Consider the following 23745-nt stretch of genomic DNA (forward strand, 5'->3'; position numbering starts at 1 on the left):
CAACGCGCTCGTTGCTATAGGCAACGTAACAATCCCCTTCTACTTCTCAAAACTTTATAAAAACCTTTCACTTTTTAGTGTTTAGTAGTATACTTACTGTGATACATCACAAGTGTTATATTGGTTGCATACAACTCAACTCACCTGAAACAAATTAAAAAACGTTAAATTTCGCTATAATTATTAATATTTACGTTACGCATTCCATATAAACACAAAACAGCATCGCATTGGTGGCATCGCAGCGTAAATGAGCGAATTAATAGCGAAAACACAGCGTAAACAGCGAAAAAAACACACACAGCATGCGCGCGCCATCTGCGGCGGCCATTAAAAATGATTGAATGCAGTTTCGGTAATAGTAGCGTCGCAAATATTCAAAATTTATCTACTTTATAACAAATCGCAGCCAATTTATATGTTACATGATAATTATAAAAGTGTGCGCCATTTTGTGAAGGTTTTACGCGTTTTTCGGCGTTTTTTTTTTGATTTTGTGGCTTTTTTTATTTGGCGTTTTTTATTTCTCACCGTGCTTGTACTGTTTGTATTGTTCAGGCTGTTCGTCGACGTATTGTGCAAGGACATCGGGGAGACGGTGGCGGTCGCCGTGCGGATATTATTGTTCGTCATGCCGAAGAAGATTGAGGGGTTTCAGGGGGTTTCAAGGACCAAGAAAGGCTGGAAAATAGAATTAGATACAGTTGCGCATTGAAAATACAAGAGGAGAGTGAGTATTATGTTTTTGATAGAAAATTAAATATTACAGATAAAGTATTAGAGATAGAGATATGAAATAAAATGGGTTTTATAGAAGGATAAATTTGGGTAGAATGGTGAAAGAATGGTGTTGATTGGATTACTGGTTAATTAATAATAATGAATTTTTGAAATTAGAAGTGATTATTTTTGGGAAAATATAAGTTTAGATTAAAATAACTATTAGAATGTTACTAGTAATTTAAAAAATAAAAATAGTGTTTGATAGAGAATTTAATTGGCTCTAACATGATATAAAGATAATTAATATCTATAAAGCCGTTTTGACGTAATTAATTATTAACTGAACAAAAATACTTTTAATTTCTTTAAGTTTTATTTTAAAGTTGATGTTTAAAAATAAATAAAAATTATTAATTATCAAGTAACGACTATAAGTTATATATCATTTGAAGGATAATTTAATTATCTTTGCCATAATGTAAAAATAATAACAATATCTTTTGTGATACCATCGTTATCAATAAAAATGTAAACAAAATCAAAAACTGCATTTTTTTGGTTGCAAAATTATATCAATCTTTAAAAATCAATAATAAATATAAACAATAAATAAAATATAACAAAATTAATATCAGTTTATAGATAATTTAATCAGTTTTAGGTTGACGTTTAAAACATCAATTAGTCATAATTCTAGAAAAAGTTATTAGCAATTTAACACAAAAAATCATTTTTATCTTTATGTTGTTACGTTTTTCTCTCAAAAAATACAATTTTCATCCCCTAAATTAATCATCCCTTATATAATATGTTATGAATTTAATTCCAAAACATATTATAGTACATATTTCCATTTTAAATTAACATTTTATCACAATTTGACCGACTTTTGTTCGATTTTCGATTTTCATCCCCCAACGCATTCCAAAACCGGGAAAACGGGGTGGTTATGGGTGTACGCGGTCAGTTTCCACTTAATTTCAGCATATTTCACGCTCCGCCTGGTGTCAGAATGCTACAGAATGCCAAAAACCGCAAAAACCACAAAAACATCCCCCGCACGCATTACACCCCTACCAAAATACCAAAATTTCCACCCATGACACTCAACGTATCACATTACATACACCAAACACATTAAATAATAATTTGTTTAAAAATATTAATATTTTCATCCCTTATTTTAATTTTTTTGTATTTTTTTAATGTAAAAATTGAAATTTTCGTGATTATTAAAGGTTGATAATGATTATAAGCTGTGTAATGCTTAGTGGTTATGCTTAGGGATGATTTAAGGTAGCAGGGGTGGTTGGTGGCGGTTGCGGGGGCGGTTTTGTGTGCACCTGAGTGACGAAAACGTTTTACGTCTCCCCGGTGCGACGTTTAAATCTGTTCGCGTCGTAAATCGCTCCCGGGATGCCTCTTTACGCCCGTTTACGGCCATTACGCCCCTCTGTCATCCAGGCGGCCATTGATGGTACAAAATGTCTTGATTTCCGGTTTTAAGGCGGGGTTTACAAGGATTCAATCAAAGTTTACATCAAAATGTGGGTGATTTATGAGTTTTGTTTTCATTTTAAGATTACAGTATCATAAAATAGTGATAGGGAGTTGGAATAAATTTTGTTTTATAGAGAATTTATAGTAGTTTAATTTGGTTTTTATTTTGTTGTGATATGTTGTTTAGTTTTTTAATTATTTAAATTTAACCAAAAACATTTTTTGATTTTTTGTTTTAATTCATTTCTGTCAAAAAGTTTAGCTTTTTTAATTTATTATAACTCCTAAACTAATAATGATATTTATAATTTTTAAAGTTTGTTTGATAGCAAATTTAATGTACTTGCATTTTCTTAAAACCTAAAAATAATATCTTTATTTGTTTAATAATTATAAGCAAAAAACTAAACAATTTCACTATATTTGCTGAAAACTCCAACCAAAATCAATAAATTTTTAAATTACTGTCACGCTTTTATTACTAAACATAATTAAACAAACTAAATTGTATTCTATAGACATTCAATTCTACTATTATGTGCTGTAAACAATATATGTTTATCTTTAATAGTTTAATTGTTATCATCAAAAAAGTAACAAAATTCACTTTTATTCTTTCATAATTCTATAAAATTAAAAACATAAACTTTTAAATTGAATGCCACGGCTACAATAATTAAGTTATAAACACCAAACAAACTGCATCTTATAGATGAATAACCAAACTTTCATATCCCAAAAGCAAAACTTCAATATCTCTTATCATTTCCACGTTACAATCAAAAAACCATCGTAAAATTATTCCGATTTTTAAATCAATCGCTCGCAAAATCCTACATCTCGTAGTTCGTAGGTAATAAGCGCTGATAAAATTTGATTCGTGCAAAAATGAAGGATAATGACGGCAATTGGCGTCGCGCAAGATAACGACGCGTAATGGCGACGGTTTTCAGCGCGCCAGCGCCATTTACATCCGGCGCGCATACACACAGCGAGCGCATGCGAATGCGTTCATTTATCCCGCCGGCACGTCCTGCCAACGAGGTCCTTACGCAGCTCGTAAAAAGCGTTAGGGCCGTTCGGGTTGTTAAGAAGTTACGATCGTGATTTTAACGGCCAATGATAAAATAATACGATGGAAAAAATCATGATGAATGAGTGTGATATGTGTAATTGTATAGTGGGTAGATTAGTTATGTTTTTGTTTTGTTTTTGTTAATTACGGATGAAGTAATGCATGGAAATTAATGGTTGATACGTCAAATGAAAGATAATTAAATTATCTATAAGATAGGAGTTTAGAAAATTAAAATTTTAGTTTGTTTATATAGAAAATTATAGTTAAACAATAAATTTATTAAAAAATTACGTTTTTTCTTCTTAAATTAGCAATAACTTAGTTGTTTTAAACAATATCATTAATGTTTTTTAACTAGTGTTTAGTCAATAAAAGTAGCTTTAATTTGATGTATTACTTATTAATTTATTCATATTAAAACTATTTTTAATTAATTTTTGAAAATTGATCTAAATTTTTCTCCACAAAAAAATAAAACATGATTTTTTTCATTAATTCCTAAATAAACTATATTTCTTAAAATCTAATCTTAACAAATTATACGTCAAATGAAAGCTGATAAAATTTCCTATCTAATCATACAAAGAACTTCTTAAATATCTCAATCCTTCCTATAAAAAATTGGCTTCAAACTTGTAAGTTATCAACTGAATAAATTTCCCTTCTGAAAATTTAAGTTTTCTGCTCGGAAATTAACATTCCCAGCATTATTCTCAACTTTTCTGAAGTCCTATGCAAACAGTGTCAGTTTGCCAACATCTCCAAACCTTTCCCAGCTCTCCAGCACAAAAAACTCGCATAAAAAACGCGTTTTTGTCACAAAATTCACAAAATCTTTGTGTTTTCAAAGAAAAATACCAACTTTACGAGTTTAAAACTCACAAAAAAACGGGGTAAAAATATTTTTAACGCAAAATGTGGCAAAAGAGAATGAAACGTGATGAAAAAGAAATATGTAGTTGGCAATCGATGCGTGTATTGATAAAAGCGCGCCTCGAACGCGAAACATGCGCGCCGAGTGACGCAAAAAAGCAGATTTAAAAAGGTTTCAAAAGGAATTGAAAAGCTCGCTAACGTGGAAAACATTTGCGACATGAAAAACTCACTTTTTACACCATATGCAACCCAAATATGAACATGCATGATGGAGAATTTTAAAGAAAAATTACTTTTTTGTAAAAGTTTCAAAAGTGACAAAATTTGTGTTTTGAAATGCTTTAGAAAATTGAGTATAACTCATTAACCGTTAAAGATATTCATAATATAAGAACACATTTCAAAAGCTGGTTAAATTATCTTTCCAGTGATAGTAAATTTGATAAGGTTTATATACAGGGTGTATGAGTTATTCACATTTAAAATACAAAATTTATTTTTGTTGCACAAAAATCTGTTTCCATGATATTTTTTATTAAATTATTTATAACTTTTGTCGTAATACCAACATGTTATTTTTAATAACGGATATGAAAAGCCAATTAAATTCTCTATCAGAATATGGTACTACTTCTATTAATAACCTTAAGAACATAGGAGTAATTTAAGTTTAAACTTTACTAATCTGTTCATGACTCACATAAATTAATTAAACACTAAAGTGTTGAAAAAGTCACTATATCTTAGAAAGCAATTAAGATATTGCCACCAAATAAATTCAGTTATATAAACAATTTAATTATCTTTCTAAATATGTTTAAACAAACATAATACTACGCAGGTTGTTCAAATTACCTTAATTTTAAGAGTAAAAATCATGTTAAACTTTTTCTAAATTTCAATTTTAACTATTTATTACTAAAATCTAATTAACTCAAAAACTAATTAAGCTATTAACAAAATTTAAAATGCATATGAAACCCAGATAAATTATCTATCGAACACATTTTAAACCAATACCATATCTTTATTACTTTCTGCGTTATTTCGATTTTAAAAACTGCAAAAAATATTAAACCTCTAAAAATACATTCCTCACTTTCCATCGCTAGAAATCCTCAAATTTCATCCTTAAAAATTTCCCAGGACCTCTCCCCTATTCTCAACACGTGACAAATGTTAGTTTTCATCACTTTCCTCCACGCTCCACTCTCACACGACTTGCTCCCGCCGAATACCAGTAGCAATCCTTCTTTCGTCCTTTTGCCGCCGCCGTCGCCGTCGCCGCCGCCAGGACGACTCCAGGATCAATACCCACGACGCTCGTTTTCCTCCTGCGTGTAGACGTATCTCATCCTTCCACACACACCCACACAAACACATTTTTCACTTCTTTTACGCTTAGGTAGCTACCATTCTCACACATCCTTCTCCTGCGTCTCGGGAAGGACAAGAATCCAAGTGTAAGTTGGCTACACTTTTAGTTTTATGCCGGGGGTAGTGTTTGTGCAAGTTTTTAAGTAAGTGTGCAATGCGAATGAAACGGAAAAGTTTGCGAAAACCGTACGGAATTTGATATCGGTTGGAAAATTGCGTGTAACTTTTTGATGGATCGCACGATTTTAACGTGCATGGTATCAAATTGTAGGGGAGAGTATGGTGGATATATTTAGTAAAAGTTATGTGGGAAAAATTAAGTTTTTGATATGTTAAATTAACGTTAAAGTGGAAAAAATAATTTTTTTTGTGATTGGAAAATTTTTGTTTTTTGTTACAAAATTCACAATAATTTTTAAACAATTGATGATACAACAAATATTTAAACATATTATTAAAGCCAATTAAATGGGCTTTCTGAATATGTATAATTTATTTATATTACTTTATTATTTATTGTATATTTTTAATGTTTTTTAAGAAAAAAATTTGAAAAAAACTTTTTTCAACAAAAAATTATTTTATATTTTTGTTAATAACTATTAAACTATTAACAATATTTAAACAATTTAAACTGTAAACTAAAGCCAATATCATATACTTTAACATCCATTTGTTTAAATTTCCAAATATTAAACAAAAATAATATTTATTAATTATTTTATAATAAAAAACACAAAGAAAAATTTAACTTTTCAACCAAAACTTTTCTTCTTTCCCAAATAACTTTTTCTCATAAAACATTTCAAACAGATTATTTCAGCATCTTGTAGAAAATTAAATTCCCTTCCATTTGATATATAATACATTGCAAAAGTTAATCTCCCAAGGGTCGAAATGCGAATCAAAACAAAGCAAACGAAAATGCAAAATTTGCAAATTCTGCGCTAGTCATTCGTTTTGTTCATCTTCACCGTACATTATTCACACTAGAACAATTTTCAATGTTCCATCCTACAGGATAATGAATTCCCCACTTTGTATAAACATAACCTAATGTCGTGAATTAATTAGTTTTGCTTTCATTAACATTTAAAACAACAAAAATCATGAAATTACATCGAAAAACATCGAAAAAACACAAAAAACACGCGAAAAAATAATATTATCCTTAAAAGCTCTACAAAAGCTCAAGGATAATATTGTTTATACTCAGTATATTATTTCTAATTAACAATAACAATGTTTTATTACTTTTTGTAGTGATTACGCGTGTTTTTCGGTTATTTTTCTTCGATAATGTGTAATTTAAGAAGGAAAGCACAAAAGCTCGAAAGCTCGATACAAAGAATCCACACTAAGTTGATAATACCTTATGAACGTAATGAACCTTTCGAGCTGTTATGAGAAGCGCTAGAAATACGATCGGGAAAGTTTTCATTCGATGCGCGATGCGTGGGAGAGCTTTCCACGGCTGCGGTTTTCGCTTTTCCGCTGCGGGCGTGTGTTGGGCGCGTGCGAGTAATTCATTAATTAAGTTAACGATGCTCGAAAGTTTTTCGTCCTCGAAATACTTGCGCAACTAGCGTAATAAAGATAATAATGATAATAATGATAAATTTATAGGAATTATTAAGAAAAACGCGTGAAAAAGTTGATTAGACGTCGAGGAATTAAAGTTTTTGATTGGTGGTTATTTGTTTTATTAATTTGAGGAGGAATAGGATGGATTGAGTTGGGTTTTAATTAAAGAAACTAATTAAAAGTCATAATCCAAGTTGGAGTTTAATTTTTTAGAAAATTAAAAATTTATTGATTATAACGCGGAATTTGGGGGGATGTGATGTTTTAGTTTGTGATTCTAGGTAGATAATTTAATTGGTTATAAGATGGTTTTGAATTTTTCGATTCGTTAAATATTTATTGAGTTATTAATAAAATAATAAAAAAAATATTTTTTGGAATATTTTTATATTTTATTGAATAATTCATTAAATTTTTTATTGTTTGTTATGCGTTATAGGTCAAATGAACGATAATTTATTTTTCTAAATATTATTGAAAGAATTTTATAAAAATATTGTTTAATTAAAAAGTTATGAACAAAAAACTAAAAATATTATTTTTTAGATTATTTATATGAAACTTTAGCAAAGTTTTAGATTCAAATATAAAATAAAATATTTAAACACCTTATATATCATAATTAAAAATAAAGTTAGATGGAGTATTTATCTGGCTATGATTTTCATTTTAATTTGTTTAAATTGCTTTATTATTTCAATAGTTATTAATAAAATAAACAAAAATTGCAATATTTACCATTAATTTTATGTTTTGTTTAATAACTTATTAAATATTTATGTAAATGTAACATGTTTTACATCAAACTAAAGGAAATTAAATTGTTTATAAACTGATGAAAGAATATTTAAATTATCTTATTTCAGTAAACTAAAAATTAAATTTTATTTCCAATCTTTTTAGTATTCTCATATTTAAAAACTAAAATTAAATATTTAAACACTCTGTATATATAATTTTCTTCATCATTCTGATATAATATTTATCTAGCTATGTTTTGCATTTTATTTGATCAAAATCCGTTAATTATCTCAAAAGTTATTAACAAAATTAACAAAAATATCATTATTATCTGTTTTTCTGGTTATAAAAGCTCCGAAAGCTCCGGAAACAAAAGTGAAACTGTTCCACATCTGCTAGAAACCTACGGCAAGCCCGAATGAATCGAATCGCTTTGGGTGTAGAAACCCAAAAGGATAATAAAAAGGATTTCACGCGTGACTCGACAGTCGATGTCGATGCATTTCCTGAAGCTCAGGAGGTCGAAAAGTGAAAGAGCTTTGAATGGAAAGCTCGATTCAACGTTTCACAATATACACCCACATACAAGACTAACATTTTTACATAAATACATGAAACATAACCTAAAATAACAAAATATTAAACGGAAAAGCATTAAAACCAAAAATTTAAACAAATTGAAACAAAAATCTGTAAAACATGAAATATTTAATGTATTTTGATAAAAATATAAACAATATAGTGATAACAACTGTCAAAACAAGTGTAAACTAACCTAAAACTGTCAAAAAATTTAATTTTTCAACAAAATTTACAAGATAAACTTGTTTTGATTGTAAAATGCTGAGTTTTGATAGAATTTGTTGTAAAACAGTAGTTTTTGATAAAATATTAGTGTAATAACTGATAAAATATAAAATAAATGTCAAAAATACTAATTTTAAGGTTAAATTCACAACTTTTGATGTCAAAATGTCAAAAGTCTCTAAATTTTACCAAAAAACTGTTAATATTTTACAAGAAATGCATCAATTTGATAAACAAAACTTAAAATTACAAGAAAACACATTTTCTCCATCAGCTGTCAAAACAATTATGTATATAAAGTTGCCTACAATGCCCAACAATCCATTTATATCGCAAAAAACTTATTTTCTTTTCTAAATCATTTTTCTCACAATTTTCTTATATTTTAACAATTATACTCTTATCTAAGATAAAAAACAAACCTAAACAAATAAAAATAACTACAATCCATAACCCCAGTTTTAAATTATAGATGGCGCAACATAACCAAACTTAAAACCCACTCAAATTCCAACCAAACTTTAAAATTTTAAACAAAAAACTGCTAAAAACACAAAAAATAAAAATTTAAAGAGATGAAATATGTAAGGGTTAATATTTCCTTCCCTAGTCAACAATAAAAAACCATGAAATATTAGAAACGTTTAGATACACATACTTTTTCCTTCTTTTTTCTCTTTTTCCCTTTTTGGTCTGAAACACTTTGTAAACCACTACAACCCTCAGAGGATTACGTTCAGTGTGAAGGGATGAAAAAGAAAAACAGTAATAGTGCTGGTGGTGTGCTTATGGAGTGAGGGGTGCAAAAGAAAGAATAAGTGTTTTGTCGACTTGCCAAAAACTCAAGCGTCGGGTTGTGTTCGGTTCAGTGGCTGAATTTACTGCCGCGCAGTGTCGGCGTCGATAACAAGTGAATAAAGAACACAAACAATGGAAACAAAACAAAAACACAACAAAAACAAAGCGTAAATAACAGAAAGCATCGAAACAATACCAATGAAGGATAAATTACAAACGATTGAAGAATATATAGGTGATATAGGTGTGAAGGTGTTTTCATTTGAGGTTATGTTTGAGTTTTTTGGTTATTTAGAGGTTAGGTGGGTGTATTGTGGTTGAGGTTAAGTATTTTAGAGTTTTAGAGGTTGATGGTTTTTGTGTGTTTTTGACAGTTTTGTGACAGTTTTTGACAGATTAAGAGTAGTATGGTTAGTTTTACTAAGATATAATACTGTTTGGTTTAGTTTTTGGAAACTATTGATAGTTGTTTTCTTGTTTTTGATCGTTTCTCATAAAATTCTAACGATTTTAGTGTTATGTTTGGATTTTTAGGTTATTTAGAGGTTGGGTTGGGGTATGGTTGTGTGAGGTTAGGTGTTCAACAGTTTTAAAGGTTATTATACTGTTTTTAGTGGGTTTTTAAGTGTTTGTTATGTTTTGGGCAGTTTTTAATGCTTTTGATGGATTTTGTTTGATTCTGACAGATTTTTGCCAGTATTTTGACAATTTTTGACAGTTTGGGGAGTTATAATAGGTAGTCATACTGTTTTGTTTAATTTTTGACAATTATTGATACTTATTTTATTGTTTTTGTTTGTTTTTGATAAAATTTTATTGATTTTTGACAGTTTTTGATGTTTTGAGGTTAGTTTTGTTAAATTTGACAGTTATAGATATTTTGCTTTGATATTTGAGAGTTATTTCATATATTTTTGCTATTTGTAAAGTTCAAAGGATATTTTTGTTCATATTCCTCCTATTTTTCGTGTTTTTCACAGTTGTTTACTGTTTTTTTACGATTCATGTCAATTTTTGTTTGACGTTGATTAATATTTATGTTTTTTCACATTTGAAGATCAGTTTTATTACATTTGACAGCTGTCAATTACATTAAATTGACATTTGTCATTTTTTGACATTTTTCTGACATATTTTGACACCTTTTATAATTTTGAGGTTAGTTTCATAAATATTTACGATTCATTCATATTCATGATTGTTACAATTGTTTTCATAGCTTTTTAACGAGCATAACTTGAACATGATGTACATTTGTATAATGTGTTTGACTTGTTTTACTTGTTTTATGTTTTGTGTTGTGTTGTTCTGGTTTTGTTTTGTTTTGCATTCGCTGAGTTGATTTGCGAGCGCGCTCGTTATTTTGATTAAAAATACATACGCGTAATGTGATTCGATTTTAATTATTCACTCAACGAACGTGCGCCCAACGCGTTAATTAAAATATTTACTCGTCATTTCGTACATTAGCCAAGATTGCGAGACATTTTATTCGTTTAGCAGATGCCACATGTCAAAAATCACCATAAAATATTAAATTTCTTTGTGAATAAATGTTAAAAAGCAGAAAAATTAATAACAATATAACTTATATGAACAATAATTGCCTCCAAACAATATAAAGTGTCAAAATATGTCAAATAACTGTCAAATAATGAATCAAAACAAAAGTAAATGTCAAATTTTACAAAACTAACCTCAAAACATCAAAAAGTGTCAAAAAAACATTAAATTTTATCAAAAATAAGGAAAAATCGTAAAATGACGATCAGTAACTGTCAAAAACTGAATAAAACTGTCAAAATATTCTTGTCATGTATAAATCTAACCTCAAAATGTAAAAATATGTCAAATAACTGTCAAATATTGAATTAAAATGGTTGTAACTGTCAAATTTAACAAAACTAACTTCAATTTATCAAAAACTGTCAAAAATCGTTAAAATTTCAAAAAAAACAAGCAAATTCAATAAAATTTCAATGAAAAACTGTCAAAAACTAAGCAATACTATCAAAATACACCTGTCATGTACAAATCTAACCTCAAATTGTATAAGTATACCAAATAACTGTCAAATTTAAGAAACCTAACCTTTCAACGTCAAAATCTGCCAAAAACCATCCAAATTTGATCATAAGTAAACAAAAACAAGAAAATAACAATTAATAACTGTCAAAAACCAAACAAAACTGTTAAAATATCCCTATCAGGTAGAAAACTAACCACAAATAGGTTTTATTCTATCAAAAACTGCTCCAAATATAGAAACAACTGTCAAATATTGAATCAAAACTGTCATAATTGTCAAATTTAACAAAACTAACTTCAATTTATCAAAAACTGTCAAAAATCGTCAAAAATTTCATCAAAAACAAGCAAATTCAATAAAATATTAATGAATAACTGTCAAAAACAAAGCAATACTGTCAAATACACTTGTCATGTACAAATCTAACCTCAAAATGTATAAGTATAGCAAATAACTGTCAAATTTATGAAACCTAACCTTTCAACATTAAATACTGTCATAAATTATTAGAATTTGATCAAAAATAAACAAAAACAGTAAAATAACACTCAATAACTGTCAAAAATTGAACAAAACTGTCAAAATAGCCTTAACAGGTAGAAAACTAACCTCAAATTGGTTTTATTCTATCAAAAATTGTTGTAAATATAAAAATAACTGTCAAATATTGAATCAAAATGGTTGTAACTGTCAAATTTAACAAACCAAACCTTCAAACATCAAAAAACTGTCAAAAATCATCAAAAACTAACAAAAACAATACAATTACTATCAAAACTGTCAAAAATACCAAAATTCTGTCAAGAAACACTTTTTATATAAAATTCTAACCTCAAAACTGTTTTATCCCACTTAAAACCGCTCCAAATCCAAAAATATATGATCCTATGACTTTTTGACATTTAAAACGTGTGTTACCTGAAAAGGAGTGACATTTGTCGTGGTGGCATGATGCGACGCCGACGTGGAGCCATAGTTGAGCTGATAAGCCGTGTCCAGGATCTTCTTGTGCGCCGAGGCGTGCGCCCTGTACGCCGACACGCTCAGCTTCATCCTGTGTTATCCTTCCACCTTCTACTGCTTCTACTGCTTCTACTATCCCAGCAGCACTCGCTGCTCTTCAACAACAACCACGCACTCGTCGCGCACTCGACATTCTACGCACCAACACTCCACGTTATTCTTTGACATCAAAACGGAGCTGAAAAGAGAAAAACAAATAAAATTAGGTAAATTTTAAAGGAATTTGAAGGAAAATGTCATATTTTATTTCAGTAGAAGGTAAAATAAGAATTTAACCTTGAAAATGTCAAAAATTGTTGAATATTCAATGAATTAAAGGAAAAAACGATAAAATTTGGTTTAATAAGTTGTGATAGGTTAAAATAAGGCTAGAGAGATGTAAAACTAACCTATAAATATTCAAAGTTGCTCTAGACTGTCAAAAAATATGAATATTTGACTTCAAAATGTCAAAAAACGCTTGAAAACACATAATAACTGTCAAAATAAGAAAAATTCATTAAAACAAGTTAAATCTGTCAAAAAACTGTCAAAAACAATCCAAATTGATGTAAAACTATGTCAAAACTAACAAAATACGCAAAACTAACCTCCAACTCTCAAAAAAGTGTCAAATATTACAGAAATTAATGAAAAACTGTCAAAAAACTGTCAAATTAATCAAAAAAATCCATTATTAGACAAAATATTACTCAAAAACTCTTAAACTAACCTACAAATGTCAAAATACAATGAAATATATCCAAAAACATTAATATTTTAGTTTAAACCGTCAAAATCTGTCAAAAAACTGCCAAAATCAATCCAAATTTATGCAAAACTCTGTCAAAACTAATAAAATACGCAAAACTAACCTCCAACGGTCAAAAAAGTGTCTAATATTACAGAAATTAATGAAAAACACTCAAAAAACAATCAAAATTGATCAAAAAATCAATTTTTAGTCAAAATATTACTCAAAAACAGTAAAACTAACCTATAAATGTCAAAATACAATCAAATACATCAAAAAACATAAATATTTCACTTCAAACTGTTAAAATCTGTCAAAAAACTGTCAAAATTAATCAAAATGTATGTAAAACACTGTCAAAATTATCAAAATACGCAAAACTAACCTATAACTGTCAAAAAAGTGTCAAATATTACAGAAATTAATAGAAAACTGTCAAAAAACAATCAAAATTGATCAAAAAATCAATTTTTAATAAAAATATTACTCAAAAACAATAAAATTAACCTACAAATGTCAAAATTCAATCAAATACATCAAAAAACATAAATATTTTACTTCAAACTGTCAAAATCTGTCAAAAGACTGTCAAAATTACCAAAAAACAAACATTTACTTGTATAATCAACCAAAAACCATCAAATATCAGTCAATCTGACATAAAAACAACCATAATTACCTCTACAACTAAAATTCCACCCAAAACTAACCTCAAAACGTCAAAAAACCATTTAATTCCTCTTTACTCAAAATCAAGCACTGTATTGTTTACCACATCCTGTCACATAGTGCGTATACGTAAAGTGTTTTCCATGCTCGCGTGGCATTATCCTCGTGGCATTATCCCGCAGGACGAAAGGGTTGGCCCCGAGTGTTCGGCAAAAGAAAGGAAGAAACGCGGCAGCGCGCGGACAGGAAAGTAGGTCAATTACACGCGATCGATTCGTGTGCGGCGCGCACGGACGTCCCGCTCGCACACGCTGCGCTCATCCTATCTGCCATCTCAAGGATCCATCTAAGGATTGCATCTGAACGGGTCGAAACCCAGTCAGGCCGGGGGATGATTGTTAGGAATAAGTCAAACTCAGCTTGCGCCGTTGGAAAAAGATGGAAGAAGAGGATGGAATAGATAGATGTGTTGCAATTTTTCAATCTTGCAATTTTTTAATCTTTTAATTCGAGGTCCTTTGGAAGGATGATATCCTGGTGCAGGTGACATACAATGCATGAATGGGTATCATTCAAGTGTGTTTAGAGGATTTTTATACAATAGTGATGCATTAAGTGATTAGAAATATGTTGACGTTATGTTTTTGACAGATTTCAAGGTTATGGTTTGATTTTGTTTAGATTTGATGATTTTTGTGTGTTTTTGATTGATTTTATGTTTTTAACAAAGTTTTTCTTGTTTTTGTTACGAAAAACTAGTATTTTATGAGTTTATTGACAGTTTCTGACAGTTTATGAATAGATTTTTGTTGGTTTTGTATAAATTGAGGTTAGTTTTCTTTTTGACATCATTTTTGACACTTATTTAGTCGTTTTCGATAAATTTTCAACAAATTTCTTTAAAATTTTAGTTTTTCAATGCAATTTTTACAGATTTCTGTAATTTTGACAGTTGTCTGATATTTATAGGTTATATTTTAAACCTTGATTTAAATTTTTCTTATTTTCATTGCAAAATACTTGTTTTTCTGCACTTTTGGACAGTTTTTAATAATTTTTAACTAAATTTTCAGTGTTTTATAAAATTTTAGGTTAGTTTTGACATTTTGACAGCCATTCACTTATTTTTGACAGTTTTAATACTTTTTTCATTAAGTTTTGTTCAATTTGCGTTGTTTGATTGTAATTTTAGGTTATTTTTTGTTTTGACAGCACATTTGGACATCTATCTTGAAATTTTCGACAATAAATATTGAGTTTGTAAAATTAAGCACTTTTCAAAAGCAATTACACGCCGCTCAGCGCTCGAGCAAATATTTGCGCGCCATCAACATATTCCTGCGCGTCCTGCGCGTCCTGTGCGCCCTGCGCCTGTTCGGCCTGCCTCCACTTGACTATCATCTGAATAATGTGAACATGTTTTCGTCCTGCCTGTTTATCCATCCGCGAACAGGATAACTACTTTACACCAAAGGTAAAGATAATAAAATTTAAACAAAACCAAACATTTTCCACATTTGACAAAAAACTTAAAAAGTGTATGGGTTAAATACCATTCAAAATCTGTCAAAATTTAATAAAATTGATTAAAATTTCTACCTTTGGTTAAATATTACATAAAAACTCTAAAATTGACCTACAGATATTAAAACTTTATCAAATGTGTCAAGAAATATTAATACTTTACTTTGAACTGTCAAAAAACTGTCTAAAACTGTCAAAACACATTAAACCAAAGTAAATTCTGTCAAATTAATCAAAAAATCTATCTTCGGTTAAAATATTACATAGAAACTCTAAAATTAACTTACAAATATTAAGATTCTATCAAATATATCAAAAAAATATATATTTTACTTCAAACTGTCAAAAAAGTGTCAAAATACATTAAACCAAGGAAAATGCGTCAAAATTCTGTCAAATTGATTTAAAATCTATCCTTTGCTAAAACTAAACATTTTCCACATTTGACACAAAATTTAGAAACTATATCGGTTAAAAACACTTCAACAACTGTCAAAATTCTGTCAAAATGATCAAAAAATCTATCTTTGGTTAAAATATTACTCAAAAACAATTAAACCAATCTACTAACTCCTAAATTCTATCAAATATATCAAAAAACTTTACCCCAAACTCAAAAATAAACAAATTATTCAAAAAACAAACATTTTCAACATTTAACACAAAATTTAAAAAGATAAAAAGTTAAAAAATAAACAATTTAGATAAAAAGATTTAACTGAATTGTCCTGGATGTGAAAGTAATCCAGCACTAAACTCAGGTAGAATACTCGTGAGTTAGGAGTTAGATTCAAGGAAATAAAACGCTTTACTTTAAGTTAAACTTTTGTGATTTAACTTTTTGGGGAATTCTAAGGGATGACTCTAAGAGTTGAAAGGAGGAGAGGAAAGGGGGAAAGTATCTAACTTTTGGAAGATGCTTAGATTCTTATAAATTGATTAAAACAGTGATAAGATAAACTAAAACTCGAGGAAAGTTAAAGTTTGGTTAATCTTTCAATGTATTACACTGATTTTTGATAGTTTTAGGTTAGTTTACACTTGTTTTGACAGTGTTTTTGACTATTTAAGTAAAACTATATTTTTTTGACAAATAGAAAAAGATTTAGGTTAGGAAAATAATGGAAATGTGGATATAACTGTCAAAAATTAACAAAACTTTAAATTTTTAAAAATTTTAGATGAAAAAATGTCAAAATGTTGCAAAAATATCTAAATCTTTTTTTATTCGATTAAAACTAACCTATAGCTGTCAAAATTTGCCAAATGTAGAAGAAATTAAAGTAAAACTGTCAAAATAAAACTAAAATTAGGTTATTTCGGTTAAAAATACATTAAAAGCTGTCTAAGTTATCAAAAAGTCAAATATAAACCAAAAAATTGTGAAAATGACAAAAATGTCACCAAAAAAACTGCCAAAATATCCCTAAAATGTCAAAATCTGTTTTTATTAAACTAAAATAATTTATAACTGTCAAAATTTGAAAAATATATAAGAAATTACAGGAAAACTGTCAAAATTAGACAAAAACAAAGTTATTTTGATTAAATATACTTTGGATACTGTCAAAATTCTGTTAAAATGATCAAAACCTCAAAATTTGACAAAAATTAGTTAAAATAACAGAAATGTCACTAAAAACCGTTGAAATTAAAATAACAAAATTTTTTCTATTTAACCTAAAATATCCTATAACTGTCAAAAACACAACAAATTTCAAGTTTTTTTGTCTAAAATTATCTAAATCTAACAAAACTAACCTAAAACTTCTATAAACTGTCAAAAAACAATAAAATATCAAAAATTCAAAAAAATAATTTTTTTTAGAAAACAACTTCACCTAAATGATATTTTCACTAATTTAAAACTACAATCCATGAAAAATCCTTCTTGAAATAAAACTAAAGTGAATTGAAGTATTTCCATCCTTTTTCGTCCTTTTTTACACATTGTATCCATTAAACCCACAGCCGGTGAGAATCAACCGGGCGCAAAGACGTAGACGCAGAAAATACCGAAAAACGAAAAACGTAAAGGAAAACCTTCAGGATATTTCAGGATATACGCCATGCCACGAGGATGTATACGATGCGATCGGCCGCAATTCGCGTTGCGTTGGCAATCGAGCGTGACGGCGGTTCGCTGGATAGCAGCTACTTGTGCGTAGCCTGCGATAGTCCTCGCGAAGAGTCGAAGAGTCCTTACGCGGCACATTTCCCCCCAGCTAATTGGATCGTGGCGTGCACCTCACAAACACACAAATGCATAAGAAGAAGGAACGGAGGAGTGAAGGAGAGGAAGAGGAGGAGAAGATACATCTCAAGGATACGCCAGACACACCAATACAGGATAATTTATAGTCTTCAAGAAATTTAATCATTAGATAAGTGATATTGGTGCAGAAACGTGTTTTAAAGTTTATGTTTTGGATTTGGTGAAGAATTATGAAGGAAAATTTGGGGAAATTTAGGAAAAACGTAGAAATTTGAGGTTAGAAATGTTATAATGGATTATTTTGACCAGTAAAGTTGTTATTTGACCTATTTTTGACATTTTTTGGAGGTTATTTTAAGTTTAATAAAAAAGGATTTTAACATTTTAGGGATATTTTGACAGTCTTTTGCTGTCATTGCTGTCATTTTAACATATTTTGTCTATTTTTGAGTTTTTGATAATTTTGACAGAATTTTGACAGTGTCTAAAGTATTTTTTAACCAATATTACTTCATTTTAGTCTTATTTTGACAGTTTTCCTTAAATTTCGTATATATTTGACAAGTTTTGATAGGTTTTGTTTAGGTTAAATAGAAGAATATTTTGATATTTTTGTTACATTTTGACGCGTTTCATCAAAAATTCTTAAAGTTTTCATTGTTTAGTCAATTTTTGACAGCTATTACGTTTACGTTTATTATGTTTTCACTATTTTTCACAGAAATAATAACAAAAACATGTTAAAAACAGTAATAGTAAAAAAAAATGTCTTAATATCTGTCAAAAACTAATAATTTTGATTGAAATGACAAAAATTTTGTCAAAACAAGTGTAAACTAACCTAAAACTGTCAAAATATGTAATTTTTCTCTAAAATTTACCAGAAAAACTTATTGTGAATATAAAATGCTGATTTTGTGGTAGTATTTGATGTAAAACAGTAGTTTTTAATTAAATTTAAGTAAAATAACTAATAAAATATAAAATAAATGTCAAAAATACGAATTTTTAGGTTAAATTCACAACTTTTGATGTCAAAATGTAAAAAATCACTACATTTAACCAAAAAAACTGTTATATTTTATACGAAATGCATTAATTTGATAAAGAAAACTTAAACTTACAAGAAAACACGTTTCTTCCATCTGCTGTCAAAACAATAGTGTATACTAAGTTGCCTACAATACCCAACAACATATCCTTCCCACAAAAAACCTATTTCGCTCTCTAAATCATTTTTTCAAGCATTTTTCTTCGATTTTATCAACTATACTCTAATCTAACACAAAACCAAAGCCAAAAACTCAAAAACCGTAAACACCTATTACCTTATTTTCTACTTATAGATGGCGCAACATAACCAAACCTTAACCCCACTCAAATACCAACCAAACTTTTGAATTTTCAATTTTCAAATTCAATTCCCAATCATCCAACCAAACACAACACATCCTCACCTAACACCCACCACAAATACTCCTCTAATACTATTCCGTAACTCCATAACGTAATTATCCTGTATAGTACGAGTATATTCAGTTTACACACTGCCTATGCTTATGCTATGCACTGGCAACAATTCCTCGCCGCCGCAGGAACGACGCCGCCAACACTGACAATCCACATCCACAATCCGCAAGCCAATTGGCACAAGTGCCCCACGATTGCCGCACACAATGTCTCGCATTGTCTCCGCCGCCTCCATCGTCCTGTTTGCCATCTGCTCCAATTCCGTGCGCTTCCGTACAATCCTGTTAGGACCTTTCACACGCATCCAACCACATACACACACATCAATAACAAAATAAAAAAATCAAAGCATCCTTAATACCTCTATACTCATGTAATAAATATTTAATCCTTAAATTATAAGGATTCAAGGATATTCACAGGATGAATGTTTGATATGAGGATATTTACCTTGAAATACATAATAAAATGATAAAAACATAAAATATTTATATACTTACATTGAATATGAGGTCCTTGATCCTTTTTTTGTTTTTAATCCTTTAATAAATTCACTTTTTTTATTTTTTGTTTTTTTGTGTTTAAAATTGAATTTCTGGATGTTTTAAACAAATTTAAATTGTTACACCGTTAGAGCCATGACAAAAATTGAATTATCCTGCGTTGCGTTTGTCCTTTTCGTCCTGTTTCCTATTTTACGTAATTTAATTATAATTAACGCTCTGGAATGTTGAAAAAATAAAAATTCAATCATTTTTAACTAAATTTACTGATTTTTTATTAATTGTTTAAATAAATCACTTGCACACACTCTGTGTTTAATTATCCTGTAATTATCCTGGAATTGTTGGTGAATGTAATGTTTTTGTGAGTTTTGGCACTAGGTTTAGGTGTAATTTTGTAATTTAATTGTAAGTTAATTTTAAGTTTTGCGTTCCGCGTTATTTCGTTAGTTCTTATGTAAGCGTGTATTACGCGCGAGTTGTTGGCGGCGGCGGTGGCGACGGCGGCGGCGGCGACAACGGCGGCGCGGGAGTGCGCGCGCGAGAGGATGCTGCAGGACGAGACAGAACGACGGCGGCGGCGATCAGCGCCACTGACGCTGCCACTACCACTGCTTTCGCCGCCTCCATTGTTTCATTGGAAAGTTTTGTGTGTGTTGGGTTGCATATGATACATTTGAATTAGTAAACGATTTTTTGTTAAAATTTTTGTGTTTTTGGAGAATAAAAGATAAATAAATGTTATAAATTGATAAATTATGGTTTATTTTAGTTGTTGTTTTGATTGTTAGTGATATTGTCTATAAATATTGATGATTTAATACTTATTTCTTTAATTTATTCAACGCACAACTTAAAAAATAAGATTTGAAATGAAAGCGTTGATTTTATTAACAAAACATGACTTAAACAATTATTTAATAAACCAAAACTCTTTAGAATAGTTTATATTGTCTACTAATTTATTGTCGACGTGTATTATGTCAATATTATATAGTTAACAATTGTTTTTTTATTGTTAAACTTTTCAAACACATTTTTAATGTTTTCTTACAGTTTTATTGCGATATTTAAACAAAAACAGCTTCCAAAGCTAATTTTAGTTTAGTATATAGTTAAATATATTAAGAGAAACATGTTTTTAATATATTTTGTGCTTGGGATTTTGTTACATGTAAGTTATAAACAATTATTTATCAAATAACGACTCAAAGAAATTTTGGTTTAAGTCATTTTTGTTTTGATTTGCGTTTTGTGGCATTAATTTTATTATTATCTGAATTGTTAAAAAGGAAATATTTAGACAATTAAATTATTTATTAGATGACGTCGAAATAATGTTGATAGGTTGAGTAGTTTAATAGTTATTAACAATCAAAGTTAAAAATATATTTGGTTATAAAATATTAAATTTTATGGTTTTCTTCATTCTTTTGCAAATAAATCATATTAATTCAAGGAAATTGTTAACAATTTATATATAAAATGAAACCCAGTTAAATTTTTAATCCAAATAAATAAGTTTAAATTAAAAAAAATTAACAATTTTTACATTATCAGCTATCAAAAATAAATTTCTGATTCAAAAAAGTTTAAAAATTTATGTTTTCTGTTAGTTTTCTTATTTTTCTTAAAGATTTTTTAATCAAAAATTAACAAATTTGGTATCATTATGTAGATAATTAAATTTTACATCTAATAAAGTTTAAACAAATTAATAATAAACAATTTTTCTCAAGTTATCAGCGGTCAAACACAAAACTTATACTTTTACTCACAAAAAACGTATTTTAACTTTAAATTAACTTTAAATTTTTAAATTTTTAACTTAAATAATAACAATTTTATACTTTTCAGTCATCTTCTGCTTGTATAACTCAAGATGAATGCATATCCAGTATTCACGACGTCTTAATCACCTACGATAAACGCCACACTGACCTGGAATTAATCCTAGCAAAACACCTCGTCGAAATCTCATCAGATCTAAGCAACAAAATAATATCTCTCAACAATATCATGTTATCAGGTCCGAACGAATGTCAAAACTTTCTCGAAAACACAATGGAATACTATATAAAGCAATTAAACGCATCATGCGAACATAAACAACGCACGCACATTTCGCACGATGTTTGGGACAAATTCCAATCACTGAATCCGCATTTCTTTGAAGTGACACGCAAGGAAGAAGTTGTATTTGTTTGCGATATTGTTGTATTGATTTTGAATGATTTTTGTTCAGTTGTTCAGGAAGAAATCGATAGTTTGCTAAATTGTAAGTTTTTGGAGAAGTTTGATAGCGTTTTTGTACAACCATGGGTGGAATGTGTTGGTAAAATATCGGCGTCTTAGTTTTGCATAGTTTTATAAGGGTTTTGGTTGTTTAAATAATGTTTTAAAGGGTTTTAATGAAAAATTTCAAGAATTTATTTTAGTTTTAATGGTTTACTATAGGCAACCTTCATTACACCAAAAATTAACAAGTTGTTTGTGTAAGATTTCTCAGTTTTTTCGTGTTTTTGGTGGTTTAGAGCAAATTATATAATTAAAAATAAATAAAAACATTAGAAAATACTTCCTGTAATTGTTTTGTATCAATATTTATTGTTTAAACATAGTTTTTAATGAAATAAACGAAAAAATGTAACATTTATTTCCACATTTGATGTTTCACTATAGGCAACCTTTCATACACCGAAAGTAAACAACTTACCGAAGGTAATGTCAATTTATCATCATTTTCACTGTTTTCCATTGTTTAAAACAATAAAAAACAACAATTTCAACTAAAAATTAATAAAACAATCACCTATTAACCAAATTACATCAATATTATTTAGTCTAACACCCTAAAAATAAATATTTCACCCAAAAACAATACTAAACCAGTTTCGATACATTAAAAAGCTCGTAAATTGTTTATAACGCAACAATAAACTTTAACACATCATAACTTGCGGTTGGTGGCCATCTGCGGCTGTAATTTACGTCCAAAATTAATTAAAACCCGCGATAAACACGAAAACTGCGCTAACTAAACTTCAAACATGTTTTAATAACTTTCAGAAGCTCTGCAAAGCTCAGAAACTATGTTTACATCTTTACCTATTCATAAAACGCGACGTTTCGGTAAACACACCGTCAAAAGCACGAAATTAACAAGATTAACACGCTTTCTCGGCGCGAGCATACAAATTACACACAGATATTTAGGGTTTTGATGGTGAAGATGAAGATGAGGATGCAGATGAAGTGGGATGCGAGATTTTCAAATTCGGTTTTGATTACTTAGCATAACTGCAAGTAGACGTGATGTGCGGGTTTTATTTATAGATTTCGTTGTAAACATTGTTGAATCTTGGGTGGAAAGCATGCCGGGAGGAAGCTTCAGTTGGTGAAGGCTTGCTGACCGCAGAAGAAGTGAATAGTTTAATTGTAGTTTATGTTAATTAATTATTGTTGATGGAAAAGTAGTGGTTATAAAAGAAATTGTGTTTTAAAGTTTATAGTTTTTGAAATTAAGGAGTTTATGTTTTTGGTATGTTTTTGTGATTATTTGGTATTAATTTTAATTTGTTTATAACAAACTATATGTCAAATTAAAGATTATTAAATTTTCCTTCCATAATCGTTTGAAATTTTAAGTTTAGTAAAGTGATTGTTGAGTTATGAGCGTTCAAAGTTGAGAATTAATTTTTGGCTGTGTTTTTGTTACTCTTTTGGAGTTAGTGTTTTAAACTTAATTTAAAGACATTTTAGCATTATATTTTCACAATATTTTGATGCATACTAATGGGAGCACTCATTATTAATAAATTGGCGTCAAAAATTATGTAATTAAGCAGTTTTTACAAAACTTACAGCCAATTTAACTTTGCCTACAAAATTTTCTTGATTTTTTGCTTTTTTGTATGTTTTATTATTTATTCTTAGTTAGCAATAAATTAATAACAATAAAATTAGTATTGATAGATAGCCAATTAAATTTTTCATCATTTGAATGTATAATTTTTAATTTTGCTGCTATAGTTAATTAGTTATAAGTTGTCGAAATTAACATTATATTTTCTTGTTAATTCTAATTTTTTATAG

The 23745-nt window shown here is 28.9% G+C and overlaps 1 protein-coding gene and 1 long non-coding RNA gene across 2 annotated transcripts in view; one reads left to right on the forward strand and one right to left on the reverse strand.

Moving 5' to 3' along the window:
• Positions 1–20191, reverse strand: part of LOC135803116 (uncharacterized) — a 58307-nt gene extending 38116 nt beyond the window's left edge. The window contains 2 exon segments of the mRNA XM_065316733.1: positions 12432–12714; positions 19648–20191. Of these exon segments, the coding sequence (XP_065172805.1) occupies positions 12432–12566 (135 nt within the window). The 5' untranslated portion in view covers positions 12567–12714; positions 19648–20191.
• Positions 20192–20696: 505 nt separating this feature from the next.
• On the forward strand, positions 20697–22306 carry LOC135802727 (uncharacterized). Its single transcript, XR_010550609.1, has 2 exons — positions 20697–20824; positions 21508–22306. It is a non-coding gene; the product is annotated as an uncharacterized lncRNA (long non-coding RNA).
• Positions 22307–23745: the final 1439 nt, after the last annotated feature.

The sequence above is a fragment of the Atheta coriaria genome, unplaced genomic scaffold (assembly GCF_025399875.1).
Source record: "Atheta coriaria isolate IRGN ID8LTWV9N9 unplaced genomic scaffold, Caltech_Dcor_3.1 hic_scaffold_2_pilon, whole genome shotgun sequence".
Classification (NCBI taxonomy): domain Eukaryota; kingdom Metazoa; phylum Arthropoda; class Insecta; order Coleoptera; family Staphylinidae; genus Dalotia; species Dalotia coriaria.